Source organism: Phyllobates terribilis, unplaced genomic scaffold (genome assembly GCF_046119375.1).
Source record: "Phyllobates terribilis strain yellow unplaced genomic scaffold, ASM4611937v1 Scaffold_5__5_contigs__length_657084704, whole genome shotgun sequence".
NCBI classification, from domain to species: Eukaryota; Metazoa; Chordata; class Amphibia; order Anura; family Dendrobatidae; genus Phyllobates; species Phyllobates terribilis.
In genome coordinates this window covers 182250668-182269146 of record NW_027362765.1, presented here as the reverse complement: position 1 = coordinate 182269146, position 18479 = coordinate 182250668, and the positions used below count along the sequence as shown (strand labels likewise).

Sequence of the window (18479 nt, the reverse complement as noted above, 5' to 3'; positions counted from 1 at the left end):
GCAGCACTACCAATTATTTTGCGGAATCGTGGCGTTTTTGCCGCCATTGACTTGCATTAAATCGCTTAATATCTGCATGATTACATGTGCACATGCAGATATTAAGCGATTCAATGTGCGGATGGTACCCGGGTCTGGAGAAGAGGAGAATCCAGACTCGGGTACCATAGTACCTGTAAAAAAAAAAGAATTTAAAATAAAAAAAACGCATTATACTCACCTACTGGCCCACGGTCTTCTATCCGGTGCGTCTTGGCTCCCCGGTGGCTCGCGATAGAGTGAAAGGACCTTCCATGACATCATTCAGTCATGTGACCTGTCAGAGAAGGAGACACATCAGAGAAGGAGACCAGGGGCCATCGGAAGGTGAGTATAATTTTTTTTTTACGTTTTTTTTCTTTTTTTAACTAACTTGGTCACACTATATAAAATCCATGCCGGTTGCATGGATTTATATAGTGTGACCAAGTTGTCAAGAACTTTTCCAAGTGATGCTAAAATCGCTTGGAAAGCGCTTGACAACCCACATGCGAAATCGCATGTGCAAAACGCTTCACATCCACATGTCCCTGGCTGAAAAAACGCATGTAAAATCTGCATGCGTTTTTTCTGCCAGGGAGATGCAGAAACGCTCAGGAAAAATCTGGAGCATTTCTGCATCGTGGGCACATAGCCTTATAGTTTCATACAGCAATCCATCTTACATTACTTCATTTATCACTACATCCATTGTGCAGTAGGACAACAGCAGATCTCACCTGTGTTTACATGTTGCACATGAACAGCTTGCTCCTCTGTACAGTGTGTAAGATAGCTCTCGGACACATAGTTGACGGGAAGTATGTATCACAGAGATGGTTGTCATTTGTGATGTAATCCTGGAATGTTGCTCTAGTGCACGTAAGCACTAAGAGGATTGTTTGGTGCATCTGGGCACAGGTTTTAAGGGCAGCCTGAGAGACGGGCGGGTCCAGCTGCCCACATCACTCACCTCTGGTTGTGGTTAAGAGGTTAAAATGGAGTCCTTTGTTTGACACATGGTCTGTGTATGGAGGGAGAAGGCGTACTGTATGTTATCTCTAGACTGAGCCAGTGTACTGGATGCTATCCAGCCTGTGTGATTACAGGATTGGCTAACCAGAGACTTTGCCTAAAGGACTGTTTTCTTTGTTTTGCCTGCACTGAAGGCTGTTTGTTTTGCTTTTGCTTGTGGACGGTTTATGAGGTAATAAACCGACATGGACATTTAAAACAGAAATGCTTCCTGTTTTGCCTCCAGACGCAAGAAGTGAGTAGAAACCCCACAGTGGTATCTCCCAGGTAAAGCAAGAAGTCTCACAGACCTGTCAACATACTGACATAGTGGAGAGCCCAACTACTTTTGCCTCATGAAGTTTTCTTGGAGATAATAGATCCTCTTTAAAGAACATTAATTGGCTAAACCATAAAAGTAAGCCAAAGGCAGTGCAGGATTCAGACAGCGGTCGTCAACGGTCGCGTGACCTGTCAGCTGACTAAATTACGTCACCACAGGTCCTTTCTCAACACCGCGGGATGCCGATGACAGAGCATGCCACCGTAGAGGAGACCGGGAGCCGCCGGAGAGGTAAGTATAATGTATTTTTTTTTTTTTTTACGTTTTAATTCTTTTTTTTACTATTGATGCTGCATTTAAAGCAGCATAAGTTGGTCACACAATATAAATCCATGCCAATTGCATGTATTTATATTGTGTGACCAACCTGTCAAGCACTTTTCCAAGTGATGCTCAAAATCGCTTGGAAAAGCGCTTGAATAAACGTATGCGAAAACGCTTAAAAAAACGCTTCTCCCTGACAGAAAAAACGCATGTACAATCCACATGTATAATCCGCATGCGTTTTTTTCTGCCAGAGAGAGGCAGAAACGCTCAGGAAAAATCTGCATCAATTCAGCATCATGGGCACATAGCCTAAAAGTCCATATTGAAGACATCTGACCATTTATTTCTCTTCACATGATCTACAACAACATGATGGGAGGTGCACACTAAAGCGATGGTTATTTCACATCAGGCCAGTAGAAACTTCACCTGACACCTCCCGTCCTGCATGTTATCACATGCCGTATGAAAAGAAATACAAGGAATATAAAGCATTAGGCTACGGCCCCACTATCAGTATTTGGTCAGTATTTTTTCTCAGGAGTGGAAGCCAAAACCAGGAGTGGGTGATAAATGCAGAATTGGTGACTTGTTTCTATTCTACCTTTTCTTTGATTGTTCCTCACCTGGTTTTGGCTCCCACTCCTGAAAAATACTGACCAAATACTGATAGTGTGGCCGTGGCCTTATAGTGAGTGCCACTGCAGATGACTTCATTATCAAGAAAAAAGTAATGGACTCCATGGTCCTTTTAGTAGCTGGGCCTTTGTAATGCACACGCCCGGGCTGAGCGGCGTGTGCGTGTGATTCCACTGGACCGTGCCGGAGAGTGAATGCCTGGAGGGGCGTAACTAGGTATTCACCCGATCCGACCAGGGTCGCACGACGGCATACGACGCCAGTGCACCAAGGAGGAACCGAGCAGAGGGACCAGGTGCTACTCCAGGACAGACCCCGGACACGGCTGTTGACCCACACAGGGGAATACAGGAACAGACTGGTAGGCTGGCACACAGACTGGTGGGAATAGGCAGGTACGACTGGTATGCAGGCAGGCAGGTATGCAGGCAGGGGGGTACAGGCAAGCACGGCTAGAGTGCAGACAGGGAGGCACTAGCAGGTAGGAACACAGGGGGGATAGGACCCAGTACACACTGGGACTCAGGAACAGAACCACAGATGTGGCGGACAAACACAGCAGAGTGAGGCCGCCCAGAGAGGTGAGCGAGAGCAGGGCAGGACAAGGCCACCTGGAGCGGTGAGCAAAGGGTCAGAGCTGAGCGAGACTGCCGGAGCAGTGAGCAAGGAGTCAGAGCAGGACGAGGCCGCCTGGAGCGGTGAGCAAGAGTAGAGCAGGACGAGGCCGCCTGGAACGGTGAGCAAGAGTAGAGCAGGACGAGGCCGCCTGGAGCGGTGAGCAAAGGGTCAGAGCTGAGCGAGACTGCCGGAGCAGTGAGCAAGGAGTCAGAGCAGGACGAGGCCGCCTGAAGCGGTGAGCAAGAGTAGAGCAGGACGAGGCCGCCTGGAGCGGTGAGCAAGAGTAGAGCAGGACGAGGCCGCCTGGAGCAGTGAGCAAGAGTAGAGCAGGACGAGGCCGCCTGGAGCGGTGAGCAAGAGTAGAGCAGGACGAGGCCGCCTGGAGCGGTGAGCAAAGGGGTCAGAGCGGGCTAGAACCGCCAGAGCGGTGAGCAAAGGAGTCAGAGCAGGCTAGAACCGCCGGAGCGGTGAGCAAAGGAGTCAGAGCAGGCTAGAACCGCCGGAGCGGTGAGCAAAGGAGGCAGAGCAGGCTAGAACCGCCGAAGCGGTGAGCAAAGGAGGCAGAGCAGGCTAGAACCGCCGGAGCGGTGAGCAAAGGAGTCAGAGCAGGCTAGAACCGCCGGAGCGGTGAGCAAGGCAGAGCAGGGGGGACAGGGCTCTGTTCACACAGAACAGACAGGAAGGGAAAGGCAGAGCCAGATACCCACAGGGTACTTGCAGTGAAGTAGCGAGTGGACCACAAACTCACAAACGGGAGTACAGAGACAACAAGCAGGAGTTAGGTACGAGTTCAGACTCTGCAGAAAAAGGAAGGGAACGGACATAGAGGCAAAACAGGTAAAGGATAGGAGAGAGTTCAGACTGGAACTGAGTGTACGGAGGAGACCGACACTGCAGCGGAATACAGGAGCGGGTCTGGGAATACGGCCCCCAGAGAGGCGGGACGAACAGGCAAGGAGCGTGTTCAGACAGGACAGACAAGATACAGGAGCGGGTCTAGGTAATCGGCCCCTAGAAGGCGGGAGGAACAGGCTAGGAGCGTGTTCAGACAGGACAGACAAGATACAGGAGCGGGTCTAGGTAATCAGCCCCTAGAAGGCAGGAGGAACAGGCTAGGAGCGTGTTCAGACAGGCCTGGAAATACAGCCTCCAGGATAGGCAGACAAGAGAACACAGAACGGGACCTGGCACCTTCAGAGTGCAAGCACACACTGAATGAAACACAATGCTCAGGCAGGGATTGATTGGAGCAGCTGGGTTATATACCAGGTGACAGACAGCAATAGGCTGAGGACGCACAAGGGGTGTGACCCACAGCAGGTACAAAAAGCAGGAAGTGATCGGGCGCCGCCCTTAAGATGCAGAAACAGACACAAACAGACAGCATGGAGGGAAGCCAGAGAGACATTCTGGACTGGAGATCAAGTGCGCGCTCTTGCACAGTGGGAGATGGACCACTATGCAAGGACGCCGCCAGGTATGTTACAGTACCCCCCCCCTTATGCCCCTCTTCTTCAGGCCTGCCAGAATCTTCCGCAGGGAATTCGAGGGCCAATCCTTCACTTCAAGGAGATCACTTCCACTGTCCACAGGAAAAACTGATCTCATCTGGTTAGCTAGGATGCTACCTCCTATCCAGCCATCCTCAGCAACAGACGAAACGGGTGGAGTACCAGGAACAGCACACAAGGAAGTCTCTCCACATATTTTCAGGTGGCACCCCAGAGGGTACAGGAGACAACTGGAAGTCCTCCACCGGGTTGGAGGGGAGCAGAGACTTGGGGGTAATCTCTGCTTCGAGGTACATCTTGTCAAACTCACAGGAAGAAATAGACGGGTTATCAGGTACAGGATGAGGAAAAGTCACTGTCTCTTTGTTATCTGGTGGTACCCCGGAGGATTCAGGAAACAACTGGAGGTCCTCCGCCGGGTCAGAAGAGTGCAGAGGCTCGGAGAAAACATCTGCTTCAGAGTACACTAGGTCGGACTCACTGGACGAAGTAGGCGAGGTATCGGGTACCGAGTATTGGAAAGTCTCTGTCCATTCACCACCAGGTGGCACCCCGAAGGGTTCTGGAGACAACTGGAGGTCCTCCGCCTGGTCAGAGGGGTGTAGAGACTCATGGGTAACCTCTGCTTCAGAGTACACTAGGTTGGACTCACTGGACGAAGCAAGCGAGGTATCAGGTATAGAGTATAGGAGAGTCTCTGTCCTTTCGCTACCAGGTAGCACCCCGAAGGGTTCTGGAGACAACTGGAGGTCCTCTGCCTGGTTGGAGGGGTGTAGAGACTCGGGGGTAACTAACACTTTGGGGTACCCATTGTCAGGCTCACAGGACGGAGCGGACAAAGTATCGAGTACCGGGTGTAGAGAAGTCTCTCTCCATTTGTCATCGAGTGGTATCCCAGAGGATTCAGGAGGCAACAGGGGGTCCTCCGCCAGGTAGTAGAGGTGCACAGACTCTGAGGTTATCACAGCTTCGGAGCATCCTTGGACATGCACACTGGTTAAAGTGGGTGAAGCATCTGATGCCGGATGCAGGAAGTTCTCCTGTGTGTAGTCTGGATGGGCAGTAGTCTCTTCGGGCAGGAGAACTGGTGCACTACCCACGCACATTACCCGTTGGGGCTTCTCCGGGATACAGGGAGATGAAGCTTCAGTAGGGACTTCAAGGTTGGGGTCAGGAGGTCTCAGGGAGGACAGACCCTGGCGTGACGGCTTGCCTCTACGTCTAGCACGTCCTGACTGCCTCTTGAGGTTGGGAGAAGTATTCCGGAGAGCGTAGTCACCCTGTGAGGATTCTGGGTGGGCAGTAGTCTCATTGGGCTGGAGGACTATTGCGCTACCCACACACATTACCCATCGGGGCTGCTCCGGGATATTGGGAAGTGAAGCTTCAGCAGGAGCCTCCGGGTTAGGATCATCGAAGACCATTAGAAAGGCCACCAGGAAGGCCATTATGTCCAGGACGATAGGATCCTGTGCGTCCCATAGGGGGGTGATCCAATTCAAGGCATCACCCGCTAGGTAAGACATCATGAATCCCACCTTAGCCCGATCTGTGGGAAAACATAGAGGCTAGAACTTGAAGTGTAGCATGCATTGCTCCACAAATGCACGACTCTGTCTTGGATCCCCATAGTAACGTGGCGGATCCGCAGGAACGAGTGCAGAAAGATCCATCTGGACGGGTGCGTAATTCGCCTGGAACTCAGCTAAGGGAAAACATTTTTTTTATTTATTTATTTTTAATGCACGTATTCGCTGGAAAACGTCTCAGAGAGCGAAGGCCGTGGGGATCAACGGGAACCATGGCCTGAGCATGCTGTAATGCACACGCTCGGGCTGAGCGGCGTGTGCGTGTGATTCCACTGGACCGTGCCGGAGAGTGAATGCCTGCCTGGAGGGGCGTAACTAGGTATTCACCCGATCCGACCAGGGTCGCACGACGGCATACGACGCCAGTGCACCAAGGAGGAACCGAGCAGAGGGACCAGGTGCTACTCCAGGACAGACCCCGGACACGGCTGTTGACCCACACAGGGGAATACAGGAACAGACTGGTAGGCTGGCACACAGACTGGTGGGAATAGGCAGGTACGACTGGTATGCAGGCAGGCGGGTATGCAGGCAGGGGGGTACAGGCAAGCACGGCTAGAGTGCAGACAGGGAGGCACTAGCAGGTAGGAACACAGGGGGGATAGGACCCAGTACACACTGGGACTCAGGAACAGAACCACAGATGTGGCGGACAAACACAGCAGAGTGAGGCCGCCCAGAGAGGTGAGCGAGAGCAGGGCAGGACAAGGCCACCTGGAGCAGTGAGCAAAGGGTCAGAACTGAGCGAGACTGCCGGAGCAGTGAGCAAGGAGTCAGAGCAGGACGAAGCCGCCTGGAGCGGTGAGCAAGAGTAGAGCAGGACGAGGCCGCCTGGAGCGGTGAGCAAGAGTAGAGCAGGACGAGGCCGCCTGGAGCGGTGAGCAAGAGTAGAGCAGGATGAGGCCGCCTGGAGCGGTGAGCAAGAGTAGAGCAGGACGAGGCCGCCTGGAGCGGTGAGCAAGAGTAGAGCAGGACGAGGCCGCCTGGAGCGGTGAGCAAGAGTAGAGCAGGACGAGGCCGCCTGGAGCGGTGAGCAAGAGTAGAGCAGGACGAGGCCGCCTGGAGCGGTGAGCAAGAGTAGAGCAGGACGAGGCCGCCTGGAGCGGTGAGCAAGAGTAGAGCAGGACGAGGCCGCCTGGAGCGGTGAGCAAGAGTAGAGCAGGACGAGGCCGCCTGGAGCGGTGAGCAAGAGTAGAGCAGGACGAGGCCGCCTGGAGCGGTGAGCAAGAGTAGAGCAGGACGAGGCCGCCTGAAGCGGTGAGCAAGAGTAGAGCAGGACGAGGCCGCCTGGAGCGGTGAGCAAAGGGGTCAGAGCGGGCTAGAACCGCCAGAGCGGTGAGCAAAGGAGTCAGAGCAGGCTAGAACCGCCGGAGCGGTGAGCAAAGGAGTCAGAGCAGGCTAGAACCGCCGGAGCGGTGAGCAAAGGAGTCAGAGCAGGCTAGAACCGCCGGAGCGGTGAGCAAAGGAGGCAGAGCAGGCTAGAACCGCCGGAGCGGTGAGCAAAGGAGGCAGAGCAGGCTAGAACCGCCGGAGCGGTGAGCAAAGGAGTCAGAGCAGGCTAGAACCGCCGGAGCGGTGAGCAAGGCAGAGCAGGGGGGACAGGGCTCTGTTCACACAGAACAGACAGGAAGGGAAAGGCAGAGCCAGATACCCACAGGGTACTTGCAGTGAAGTAGCGAGTGGACCACAAACTCACAAACGGGAGTACAGAGACAACAAGCAGGAGTTAGGTACGAGTTCAGACTCTGCAGAAAAAGGAAGGGAACGGACATAGAGGCAAAACAGGTAAAGGATAGGAGAGAGTTCAGACTGAAACTGAGTGTACGGAGGAGACCGACACTGCAGCGGAATACAGGAGCGGATCTGGGAATACGGCCCCCAGAGAGGCGGGACGAACAGGCAAGGAGCGTGTTCAGACAGGACAGACAAGATACAGGAGCGGGTCTAGGTAATCAGCCCCTAGAAGGCAGGAGGAACAGGCTAGGAGCGTGTTCAGACAGGCCTGGAAATACAGCCTCCAGGATAAGCAGACAAGAGAACACAGAACGGGACCTGGCACCTTCAGAGTGCAAGCACACACTGAATGAAACACAATGCTCAGGCAGGGATTGATTGGAGCAGCTGGGTTATATACCAGGTGACAGACAGCAATAGGCTGAGGACGCACAAGGGGTGTGACCCACAGCAGGTACAAAAAGCAGGAAGTGATCGGGCGCCGCCCTTAAGCAGCAGAAACAGACACAAACAGACAGCATGGAGGGAAGCCAGAGAGACATTCTGGACTGGAGATCAAGTGCGCGCTCTTGCACAGTGGGAGATGGACCACTATGCAAGGACGCCGCCAGGTATGTTACAGCCTTATTATTGTGTCAAATCCTGAGCCCACATGATCTTTTGTCCTATGAGCCAAAGTCCTGCCCTCTGGAACAATTAAATACTACTTGCACCGGAACTAGAATCCTTAAAAAGAATGTATCATCAAAAATTACCAATTGTTTATATAAAGTTTTTGTATTAAATGTATTTTTATTTGATTTTCATTTTTGCCAATGTTTTTTTTTACCATAATCATAATCTAAAAAAGTATATTACCCTTTTTTTAATACACTTAATAAACAAACTTTTTATTAACAGTAGGTCCCTTTCTGATGCCACAACACTTGGGATGTGATCTAACACTGCTGTCTTAAGAATGGTTGACAACTAATTCTGTATCTTGGCCACAAGGCAAATGACCTCAAAATCAACAAGTGTTCTGTTAGAAACAATGATCTGTTTACTTGCACTAGGAATTAATTTGCACGTATGTTCTAGAAATACTGTCACATTTTCACGCCTAGGGAGAACATTTCTATTCTGCTGCCCAGGATACCAGTGAGCATGAAATGCCAAAAGGAACAAATAAACTTCAGTAGCCTTTATGTATTAGTGTTGTGAGCGCTGAATGTAGCTGCTTCGGGCACAACTTTATGACTGATAGCAGTGACTGCCAGTCATTTTTGGCAGAGGCGCATGCCATTGATAAGATATGCCCAATTCATTAAGTTGAGTGTGCCACTTTAAAGGGGTGATCCGAAATTAACATTTATTTTAATCCTAAAATAATAATAATAATAATAATCCTTTCTATTTAATAATCTAATCTATTTTCTAATATAGTTGAATTAAAAAGTTCTAACTGCTTTATTTTATTTTTAACTTATTCCTTTTTGATATATATGAGAACCCCCAGTGGATACTCAAACAAGCCATCATCATGAGGCAGAAGCTGTGGGCACTGCCACAGCCTCTGTCAGCACCCTGGAATGAAGAGTCAGTGGCGCCCGTTTAGGGGCTGGGCTAGCCACTGTTCTACTGAGCATGCGTCGTTTGTGAATACCGACTTATGCTCGGGTTTGATCTTGTCACTGTGCAATATGCACAGTGATCGCCAGCTCTGATGACAAGTGTTGAGCCGGCAAGAGAGCGCACTGTCATTACACATTGTAATGAGAAAGCCCGGCAAGCTAAGACTAGCGCCGTCCTCACAAGTGATGTCACTTGTGGGTGCGGGGCTGGTCTCTGCTTTTCCTGCACACCCAGTAATCTCCTTGTACTGACAGAGCCTTCTCTTGACAGCTTATCACTTCTCAAAAGAGCCGGCAAACAAGCTTACTGTCACTGTGCACATTGCACAGTGACAATACCCTACTGAGCATACGTTATAATTGACAACCGAGGCATGCTTAGTAGAGCAGGGATTAGCCCAGCCCCTAAATGGGCATCACTGACCCTGAAAAGGATGTCACTGATGACTATTCGTTTCAGGGAGGGGACAGAGACTGTGGTAGTGACCGCAGCCTATGACCCCTGAAGACAGCTTGTTAAGTATCCCAGTATGCACAGGGGGTTTTCCAACAAAGTGTCATCAAACAGGAAGGTAAGATAGGAAATTTATAATTAAAGTATATTAGAAAAGGGATTAGATTATGACATTAGACAGACACTTAGGATTAAAATAAATGTTAGTTTCAACCACACCTTTAAGGAATTTGTCGTTTCTTATTCCTGCCCTCCCCTTACAAATGGTGTACGAAATAACAGTCTTTAATGAATCTTATTTTTTTTTTAATTATGTGGAGGGATATTTTTATTTTTTTTGCTTTAAACATGATTTGTTTTGTGCCAGAAAATCCACATAAAAACTCAGTCGAATTTGGAGCATTTTTTTTCTAGCAAAAACACCTCAAGAGTTTTCATGTTGTGGAAAAAAAGCTGCACTATAGGTATGTTTTTCCATTGAAATCCATAGGATGATTATTCAGAGTATTTAAAAAAAAAATCATGTGGATTTTGGAACAGAATTCACTAAAAATCTTTATGAAAAAAAACCCCAGTGCCTGCTGTTTTAGTGGCCCTGTTCTAGTAGTTAATGTGTTAGTTGGTTCCCCGCTATGTTCCTCACTCTTGTGATCAGACACCCCGTGCAGTAAGGGAGTTGAGTTACAAAGAGTTAACCTTACTATGGAGCAGGAATGCCTGTGTTGATATTCAAATCTGCCAGGAGAATATATTACACCCCCAATATACGTTACAGCTGTTCAATGTCCAGTCGGGCCCTGGCACAGATGGTATGTGTTGCCTGGTTACTAAACCCCTTCTTTAATGCACAGAGTGCTCCCATTTTGGGAGACGTACAGTAATCCAGTGTTCATCTTAATGCTGTGTAAATGTACATTAAAGGCTATATTCTCAGGCATGAAATAATAACTAGGTGTAGTTACTGATTGTGGGATTAGCTACGTTTACATCTGCCTGAGAGGTTTTGTTCCATGCAGAATTACTTTTTTGGGCATAATGATGGACCCGCTAATAGAACTATAGTAGACCCCGTGTTGTTTGTCTTATGACAGAGCCGCCACTCCCTGTGACAGAAACTGATAGAACTGATTGTGCAGATGTTAACCACACTGACGGGACCAGTAAGAGGCTCATCACTGATTTTTATCTTATGCAAAAAAAACAATTCCATTTAATCAGTGTTTTTTTTATCAGATTTTCATCAATCTTTGGTCAGTTTTTTCCATCAGTTTTTTTTTTTTGTGTACGAGAAGTTTTCTCATCCTTCTCCAATCAAACAAACATGAAAATCAGACAGTATACGGAAGGCATCTGAGTGCTGTCCAAATTTTCCATGGACCTATAGACTGGCAGTGGTGATTTTGATCCATGAGTGGGACAAAATCACACAGATCTCTGTATTTGGCCACGTTCACACGTTCAGTATTTGGTCAGTATTTTATATCAATATTTGTAAGACAAAACCAGGAGTGGAACAATCAGAGGAAAAGTATAATAGAAACACGTCACCACTTCTGTATTTATCACCCACTCCTGGTTTTGGTTTACAAATACTGAGGTAAAATACTGACCAAATACTGAATGTGTGCACTTGGCCTAATAGTAGTAGTCACACAACACCAAAAAATCTCTATCTGATTTTCTACAACCCTTATGAATTATACCTAAGCAATAGCAGTTGTTCCACCACTACAGAAATGTGATACATTATTACTATTATGTGCATTAACGAAGCACTCTGATCAACATTTGTATCCTCTTATTATATTGCAATCATCATATTATGACCGTAATATAAAATAACAATACAATGTGCTATAACTGCAGGGACCACTAATAAAATATGATGACACCCACCTATACTGGTATCTACAGCATCACAATCCCAAACCAGGACTAACAAACACCTGTCCTGACACTCCAGGGCCTATTTATCAGATTCTCTACCACCTCTATCATGAAAACAGAAGCTTCTTCCCGGATACTTTCTGTTGGTTAGAAAAATCAATAGCTTGTAAGATATATATATATATATATATATATATATATATATATATATATATATATATATATATATATACAGTACAGACCAAAAGTTTGGACACACCTTCTCATTTAAAGATTATTCTGCATTTTCATGACTATGAAAATTGTACATTCACGCTGAAGACATCAAAACTATGAATTAACACATGTGGAATTATATACTTAGCAAAAAAGTGTGAAACAACTGAAAATATGTCTTATATTCTAGGTTCTTCAAAGTAGCCACCTTTTGCTTTGATGACTGCTTTGCACACTCTTGGCATTCTCTTGATGAGCTTCAAGAGGTAGTCACCAGAAATGGCCTTCCAACAATCTTGAAGGAGTTCCCAGAGATGCTTAGCACTTGTTGGCCCTTTTGCCTTCACTCTGCAGTCCAGCTCACCCCAAACCATCTCGATTGGGTTCAGGTCTGGTGACTGTGGAGGCCAGGTCATCTGGAGTAGCACCCCATCACTCTCCTTCTTGGTCAAATAGCCCTTACACAGCCTGGAGGTGTGTTTGGGGTCTTTGTCCTGTTGAAAAATAAACGATGGTCCAATTAAACGCAAAGCGGATGGAATAGCATGCCGCTGCAAGATGCTGTGGTAGCCATGCTGGTTCAGTATGCCTTCAATTTTGAATAAATCCCCAACAGTGTTACCAGAAAAGCACCCCCACACCATCACATCTCCTCCTCCATGCTTCATGGTGGGAACCAGGCGTGTAGAGTCCATCTGTTTACCTTTTCTGCGTCGCACAAAGACACGGTGGTTGGAACCAAAGATCTCAAAATTGGACTCATCAGACCAAAGCACAGATTTCCACTTGTCTAATGTCCATTCCTTATGTTCTTTAGCCCAAAAAAGTCTCTTCTGCTTGTTACCTGTCCTTAGCAGTGGTTTCCTAGCAGCTATTTTTCCATGAAGGCCTGCTGCACAAAGTCTCATCTTAACAGTTGTTGTAGAGATGTGTCTGCTGCTAGAACTCTGTGTGGCATTGACCTGGTCTCTAATCTGAGCTGCTGTTCACCTGTGATTTCTGAGGCTGGTGACTCAGATAAACTTATCCTTAGAAGCAGAGGTGACTCTTGGTCTTCCTTTCCTGGGGCCGTCCTCATGTGAGCCAGTTTCTTTGTAGCACTTGATGGTTTTTGCAAATGCACTTTGGAATACTTTCAAAGTTTGCCCAAATTTTTCGCACGGATTGACCTTCATTTCTTAAAGTAATGATGGCCACTCGTTTTTCTTTATTTAGCTGCTTTTTTCTTGCCATAATACAAATTCTAACAGTCTATTTAGTAGGACTATCAGCTGTGTATCCACCTGACTTCTGCACAACACAACTGATGGTCCCAACCCCATTTATTAGGCAATAAACCCCAATTATTAAACCAGACAGGGCATACTTGTGAAGTGAAAACCATTTCCGGTGACTACCTCTTGAAGCTCATCAAGAGAATGCCAAGAGTGTGCAAAGCAGTCATCAAAGCAAAAGGTGGTCACTTTGAAGAACCTAGAATATAAGACATATTTTCAGTTGTTTCACACTTTTTTGTTAAGTATATAATTCCACATGTGTTAATTTATAGTTTTGATGCCTTCAGTGTGAATGTACAATTTTCATAGTCATGAAAATACAGAAAAATCTTTAAATGAGAAGGCGTGTCCAAACTTTTGGTCTGTACTGTATATATATATATATATATATATATATATATATATATATACATATATTTATAAAATATATATATATATATATATATATATATATATATACATACATATATTGATATATATTCTATATGCAGATCTCGTCACTATAAAGATAGAGCTGAGCCATGAGACCCTCCTTACAAAGCAGCTCCAGGGCTTTGTGTGGGACAAAGCTACATTTTTTGGGGTCTACAGAGATTTCTGGCATGGGACTGCAGTGGAAAATAATATGCCCATGGAAAAAAAAAAGAAAATGTTTCCCTAGCAGCCAGTTACTCACTGCAGAAAACTGTGAAAAGCCGGCTGCAATTTGAACTAATGAACAAACTGAATGTGTGTCAGACACCAGAGCCTCCATGACATATGGTACTTGGTGAGCAGGATGAGAGCTACTGTTAACCCTTTACATACTGTACATTCTCCTTACTACAACTTGTGGTCTGTTTTGTAAGAGTTTAGAAAGTCAAAGTTAAGTGACACATTGATTGCTCGTCAAGGCAAATATTATGTAAAGAATTGTCTATTTTTTCCACTGTATAGGATGGATACCATGAAACTCCCCAGTGGGAGCCCCAATCATCAGCTCTAATCTGAGGGGGAACAGCATATAGATAACTCCTCAGCCTTGCCACTATAGGTTAAAGGGGTATTCTCATCTTCACGATCCTATCCCAATATGTAGGAGGTGTAATAATAATAATATTAGCAAATACCTCCAATTAAAAATATTGTATCATTTTTCTGATTCGCTATGTCTCTTTCCTCATGTGCAGGTATTGCAGGACCTTAGGTATCCACAGTTACGACCATTGATATAGTGACAGTTAGTTAGCTAGTTGCTAGTGGTCGTAACCATGGATACCTAAGGTCCTGCAATGCCTGCACATGAGGAAAGAGACATAGCAAATCAGAAAAACTACACTACATTTCTAATTGGAGGTATTTGCTAATATTATTATTATTACACCTACTACATATTGGGATAGGATCTTGGAGATGGGAATACCCATTTAAATGAAGCATTGATTGCAGCCAATTAAAATCTATAGGATTAATGTGTAATGCTCCTGGTGATAAGAACTAATGGAAAAATAGGTTTTTCAAGTTTCATGTATCTTAGTTTTGTGGTCCGTTCCTGGACTGAGATTCACGGACTAACAGCCTCATAAATGCCTTTGAGGCTGTCAAGTTCGGGTCAGGAGAACTGTGACCAGTCCATGCATAGTTGTCCGAGTATGGACTGTGAAACACGGATGTGTGAAATCAGCCATAAAGATGTTATGAAAACTTCAAGGGGCTCACTGGGTGAAGTGGATCCTCTAAGCCCAAGGCCCAGGTGGGTACATGGGCCACAGGGATCGGTGCAGTCGGTTGGAGAGTAGAGGGACTGGAAACCGTAGGTAGACAGGGGGACATCAGGAAACTGCAGGCAGGCGGACATCAGGAAACCACAGGCAAGCAGATGAAGTGCAAGAAATCGCAGGCAGGCGGAGAACATCAGGAAACCAAAGCTAATCAGGTGGTGTACAGGAAACTGCAGGCAGGCGGAGGATGTTAGGAAGCCACAGGCAAGCAGGTGGAGTGCAGGAAACCGCAGGCAGGTAGGAGATAATACTCCGGAGTAACGGGAAAGTCAGCAACCAAGGAAGCTGCACCCATCCAGGAAAACATGACCAGTTTTTTGGGAGGGGGCTGGGGGGTAGATCGCGCTGACAAATTCCCCAATTCCCTTTAAGGTGACTGGCTTCATTTTACACATGAATTGTTCAATCGGCCATTTACCTCAATCATGTAATAAATGAAAATGAGTAGATTCACTTTATTGTGTTTAATTCACTGGTCTTTCCAGCTATATTAGTTTTACTTTCTGTATATTCCTTCATGTGTTACATCATTATTGAGTTAGCAATCCCCTATTATTAGGCACATTAGGCTGCATCTTATCTATGTTGGATCTTTACTATTAACTACAATTATTATTGTACACTTCTTAGGGCTATGGAGTCAGTAAGCCAAACCTCCGACTCCTCAATTTCCATGACACCGACTCCGACTCCCTCATACATGGCTCATGTTTAAGTGATAAATTTACTGTAGCACAGATTCATCTCAGCTAAAAGTCTAGACCCTTAGATCAGGAATAGGACAGACATTTATAGGACATTACATAACTTTCCCAAATTCTTATGAAAAAATATTCCCCACAAACGGCATTGAACTACTGTACCCAATTTATTATATATTTTAGGAGTCGGAGTCGGTCCATTTTATACCGACTCCACCAAAATGGGCTCCGACTCCACGACTATGACTCCGACTCCACAGCCCTGCGTCTTATAGATGATTTATTTGTCTTTACTGTGTCTATATGCAGTATATTGTTGTAAATGACTTTTTGACTCTTTTCCCAGTGGGTTTATGAATTCAGATGTGTTTTTATTATATTTATGAAGGAAATCAGATTTAATTTGGATATATACTGTATATTCTTCTGATTGGGATTTGTTATTGTATTTTACTTACTAAATAAATGCTAGAGAATAGAAACTTATGTCAGCTTGGTCGTCAGTATTTTTAATTTACCCTAGAAGTCCACAAGAGGGAACTCTTACTTTATAAGCATGTGCTACTCTACTGTTCTGATTATACATGACTAAAGTAACCATCATATATTTTTCCTCAAAAGAAAACCCAAATAATAACTTTTTCTTTCTTTCTAGGATGAGGTCAAGATGCCATCCAAACTTAGCATCAGCAAATCTCTAAAGGACACTGAAAAGCAGGAGGTTGAAGACGATGGTCAAGAGAAGGAGAACAAAGAAGATGAACCAGAACAAATCCAGCTGTCTTCTGATGAGGAGGTAGAAGTAGAGGAAACCATTGAAGAGTCTAGAGCTGAGAAAATCAAGAGAAGTGGAATGAGAAAAGTTGATGACATAAAGAAAGCTTTCTCAAAGGAAAAGATGGAAAAGACCAAGGTTAGAACCAAAGAGAATTTGGAAAAGACCAGGCAAAACCTGGAGAAAACCAGACACAACATTGAAAAGAAAATGACCAAGCTTGGAACCAAGATTGTGACAAATGAAAGGCGAGAGAAGATGAAGACCTCCAAGGACAAGTTCAAAAAGTCCTTCACTCCCGACCACCCTGTCTATGCCCGTTCCAAAACAGCCGTGTACAAGGTTCCACCTTTCACTTTTTATGTCAAGAAGATCCGAGAGGGAGAAGTCGAAGTACAGGCCACAGAAATGGTGGAAGTCGGAGGAGAGTGTGAAGAGATAGAAGAGGGAACCGAGCTGCTGAGAGGAGAGAGCCCTGACCCCAATGCACTTCTTCAGATCACAGAGGACAGTGATGCTGTCTTGGCTGAGAGAAGCGACAGTGATTAGGAAGGGTTCAGAGATTTGCGCCCCTTCCACTTGGACAGATCAATTTATAACCTTCACATTTCAGATACATTTTATTTCTTTTCTTTTTTTCATATTCACGAATATCTTTCTTTAACTTTTTTTGCAGCTCTTTACACAAATATATGTAATCACCTTTATATTAGGCAGGCCACACTTTCAGTAAAAGGTTAATGGAACTGATTGTGTCGTTGCTATACAAATATATATATAAATATATGTATAAACGCAGCACAGCCGTCTCTTATAATATCTCATTCTACTAGCACACTGGTGTCTACTTTACTTCAAGGAGATGAATACAGGGCGATTGTCCATTAAGTGTTTATTAAAATAATGCAGTTATGACGCAGTGTCTGGAAGCATCTCATTCTCTCTTAAAGGGACATTAAACATTTGTCACCTTTAAGAGCTTCTTCTACTAAAAAGGTAGCACTTAGCTTACCGAGCCTATATTGCATTCAATTGCATTCAGAGTAAATGGGAAAGATTCCTTTTTGGGCAAAATGCCTTGCAGTAAGATATATAGTCATTTAGGCCCCATCCCTTACATTGTTGTGACACATAAACTAGCACTGGATAGATGAACTAGGTGGAGGAGATAGAATATATGACTGCTGGGATACATATATATTTTTTTATTTTATTTTTGTTAAACAATATACCTACTAGGCTCAGTTTTTTATTATTTAGTGTCCCTTTAAGACGATATTAATAAATAAAAGTAAGATCAACATTGAGAAATGTTTTCAGACGGGTTTATGAATGACCAAGACAGTGTTAGTAGTTACAAAACAAAGTCTAGGAGGGGAGGTTTAACTAAAATGGTAGCACTTAGGTTACCTAATCTATGTGTATGGCACTCAGACTAAGTGGGGCAGGTTCTGTCTTTAGCAAAATGCCTTGCAGTAAGATATATAGTACCTTAGACCCCACCCCTTACACAAACTTATTGTTTCACATGAACTAGCACTGGAGAGGGTAGAGGTGGGAACAGAGTTTATATGACAGCTGAGACACATATTTTAAAGTCTTCTGTTACATTATACATTATACTGATTGGGCTGAGCTTTTTAATATTTAGTGCCCGTTTAAGAAGATATTAACACATATATAGTAACAACAACACTGAGAAATGTTTGCAGACTGGTTATGAATGACCAAGCCTGTGTTAACAGTTATCGCTAAAGAAAATACTTTTGGCTCTAAGTTAGAGCTAGGTTTTCCTTCCTGATCCTATGATTGACTCCAGAATCAGTCAGTTTATACTATATTAAAGGGAATTTGTCAGCAGGTTTTTGCTATTTAATATGAGAGCAGCATAACATAAAGCAAGAAAGCCTGATTTCAAGGATGTGTCACTTATTAGGCTATGTGTTGTAGTTTTAATACAATCAGTGTTTTATCAGCAGAAGATTATCACTGCCTAACTAGGTCTCGCATGCAGGCTAGTCAAAGTAATCTGTAAACCCGCCCCCACCACTGATTGGCAGCAT

General features: G+C 45.4%; 1 protein-coding gene across 1 annotated transcript in view; it reads left to right on the top strand.

The window, feature by feature from the left end:
* The window catches only part of CAVIN1 (caveolae associated protein 1), a 54093-nt gene extending 36878 nt beyond the window's left edge, over nt 1-17215 (top strand). Inside the window, exon 2 of the mRNA XM_073683567.1 lies at nt 16297-17215. Within this exon, the coding sequence (XP_073539668.1) occupies nt 16297-16965 (669 nt within the window). The 3' untranslated portion in view covers nt 16966-17215. The remainder of the gene's footprint in view (nt 1-16296) is intronic.
* The last annotated feature ends 1264 nt before the right edge of the window (nt 17216-18479 follow it).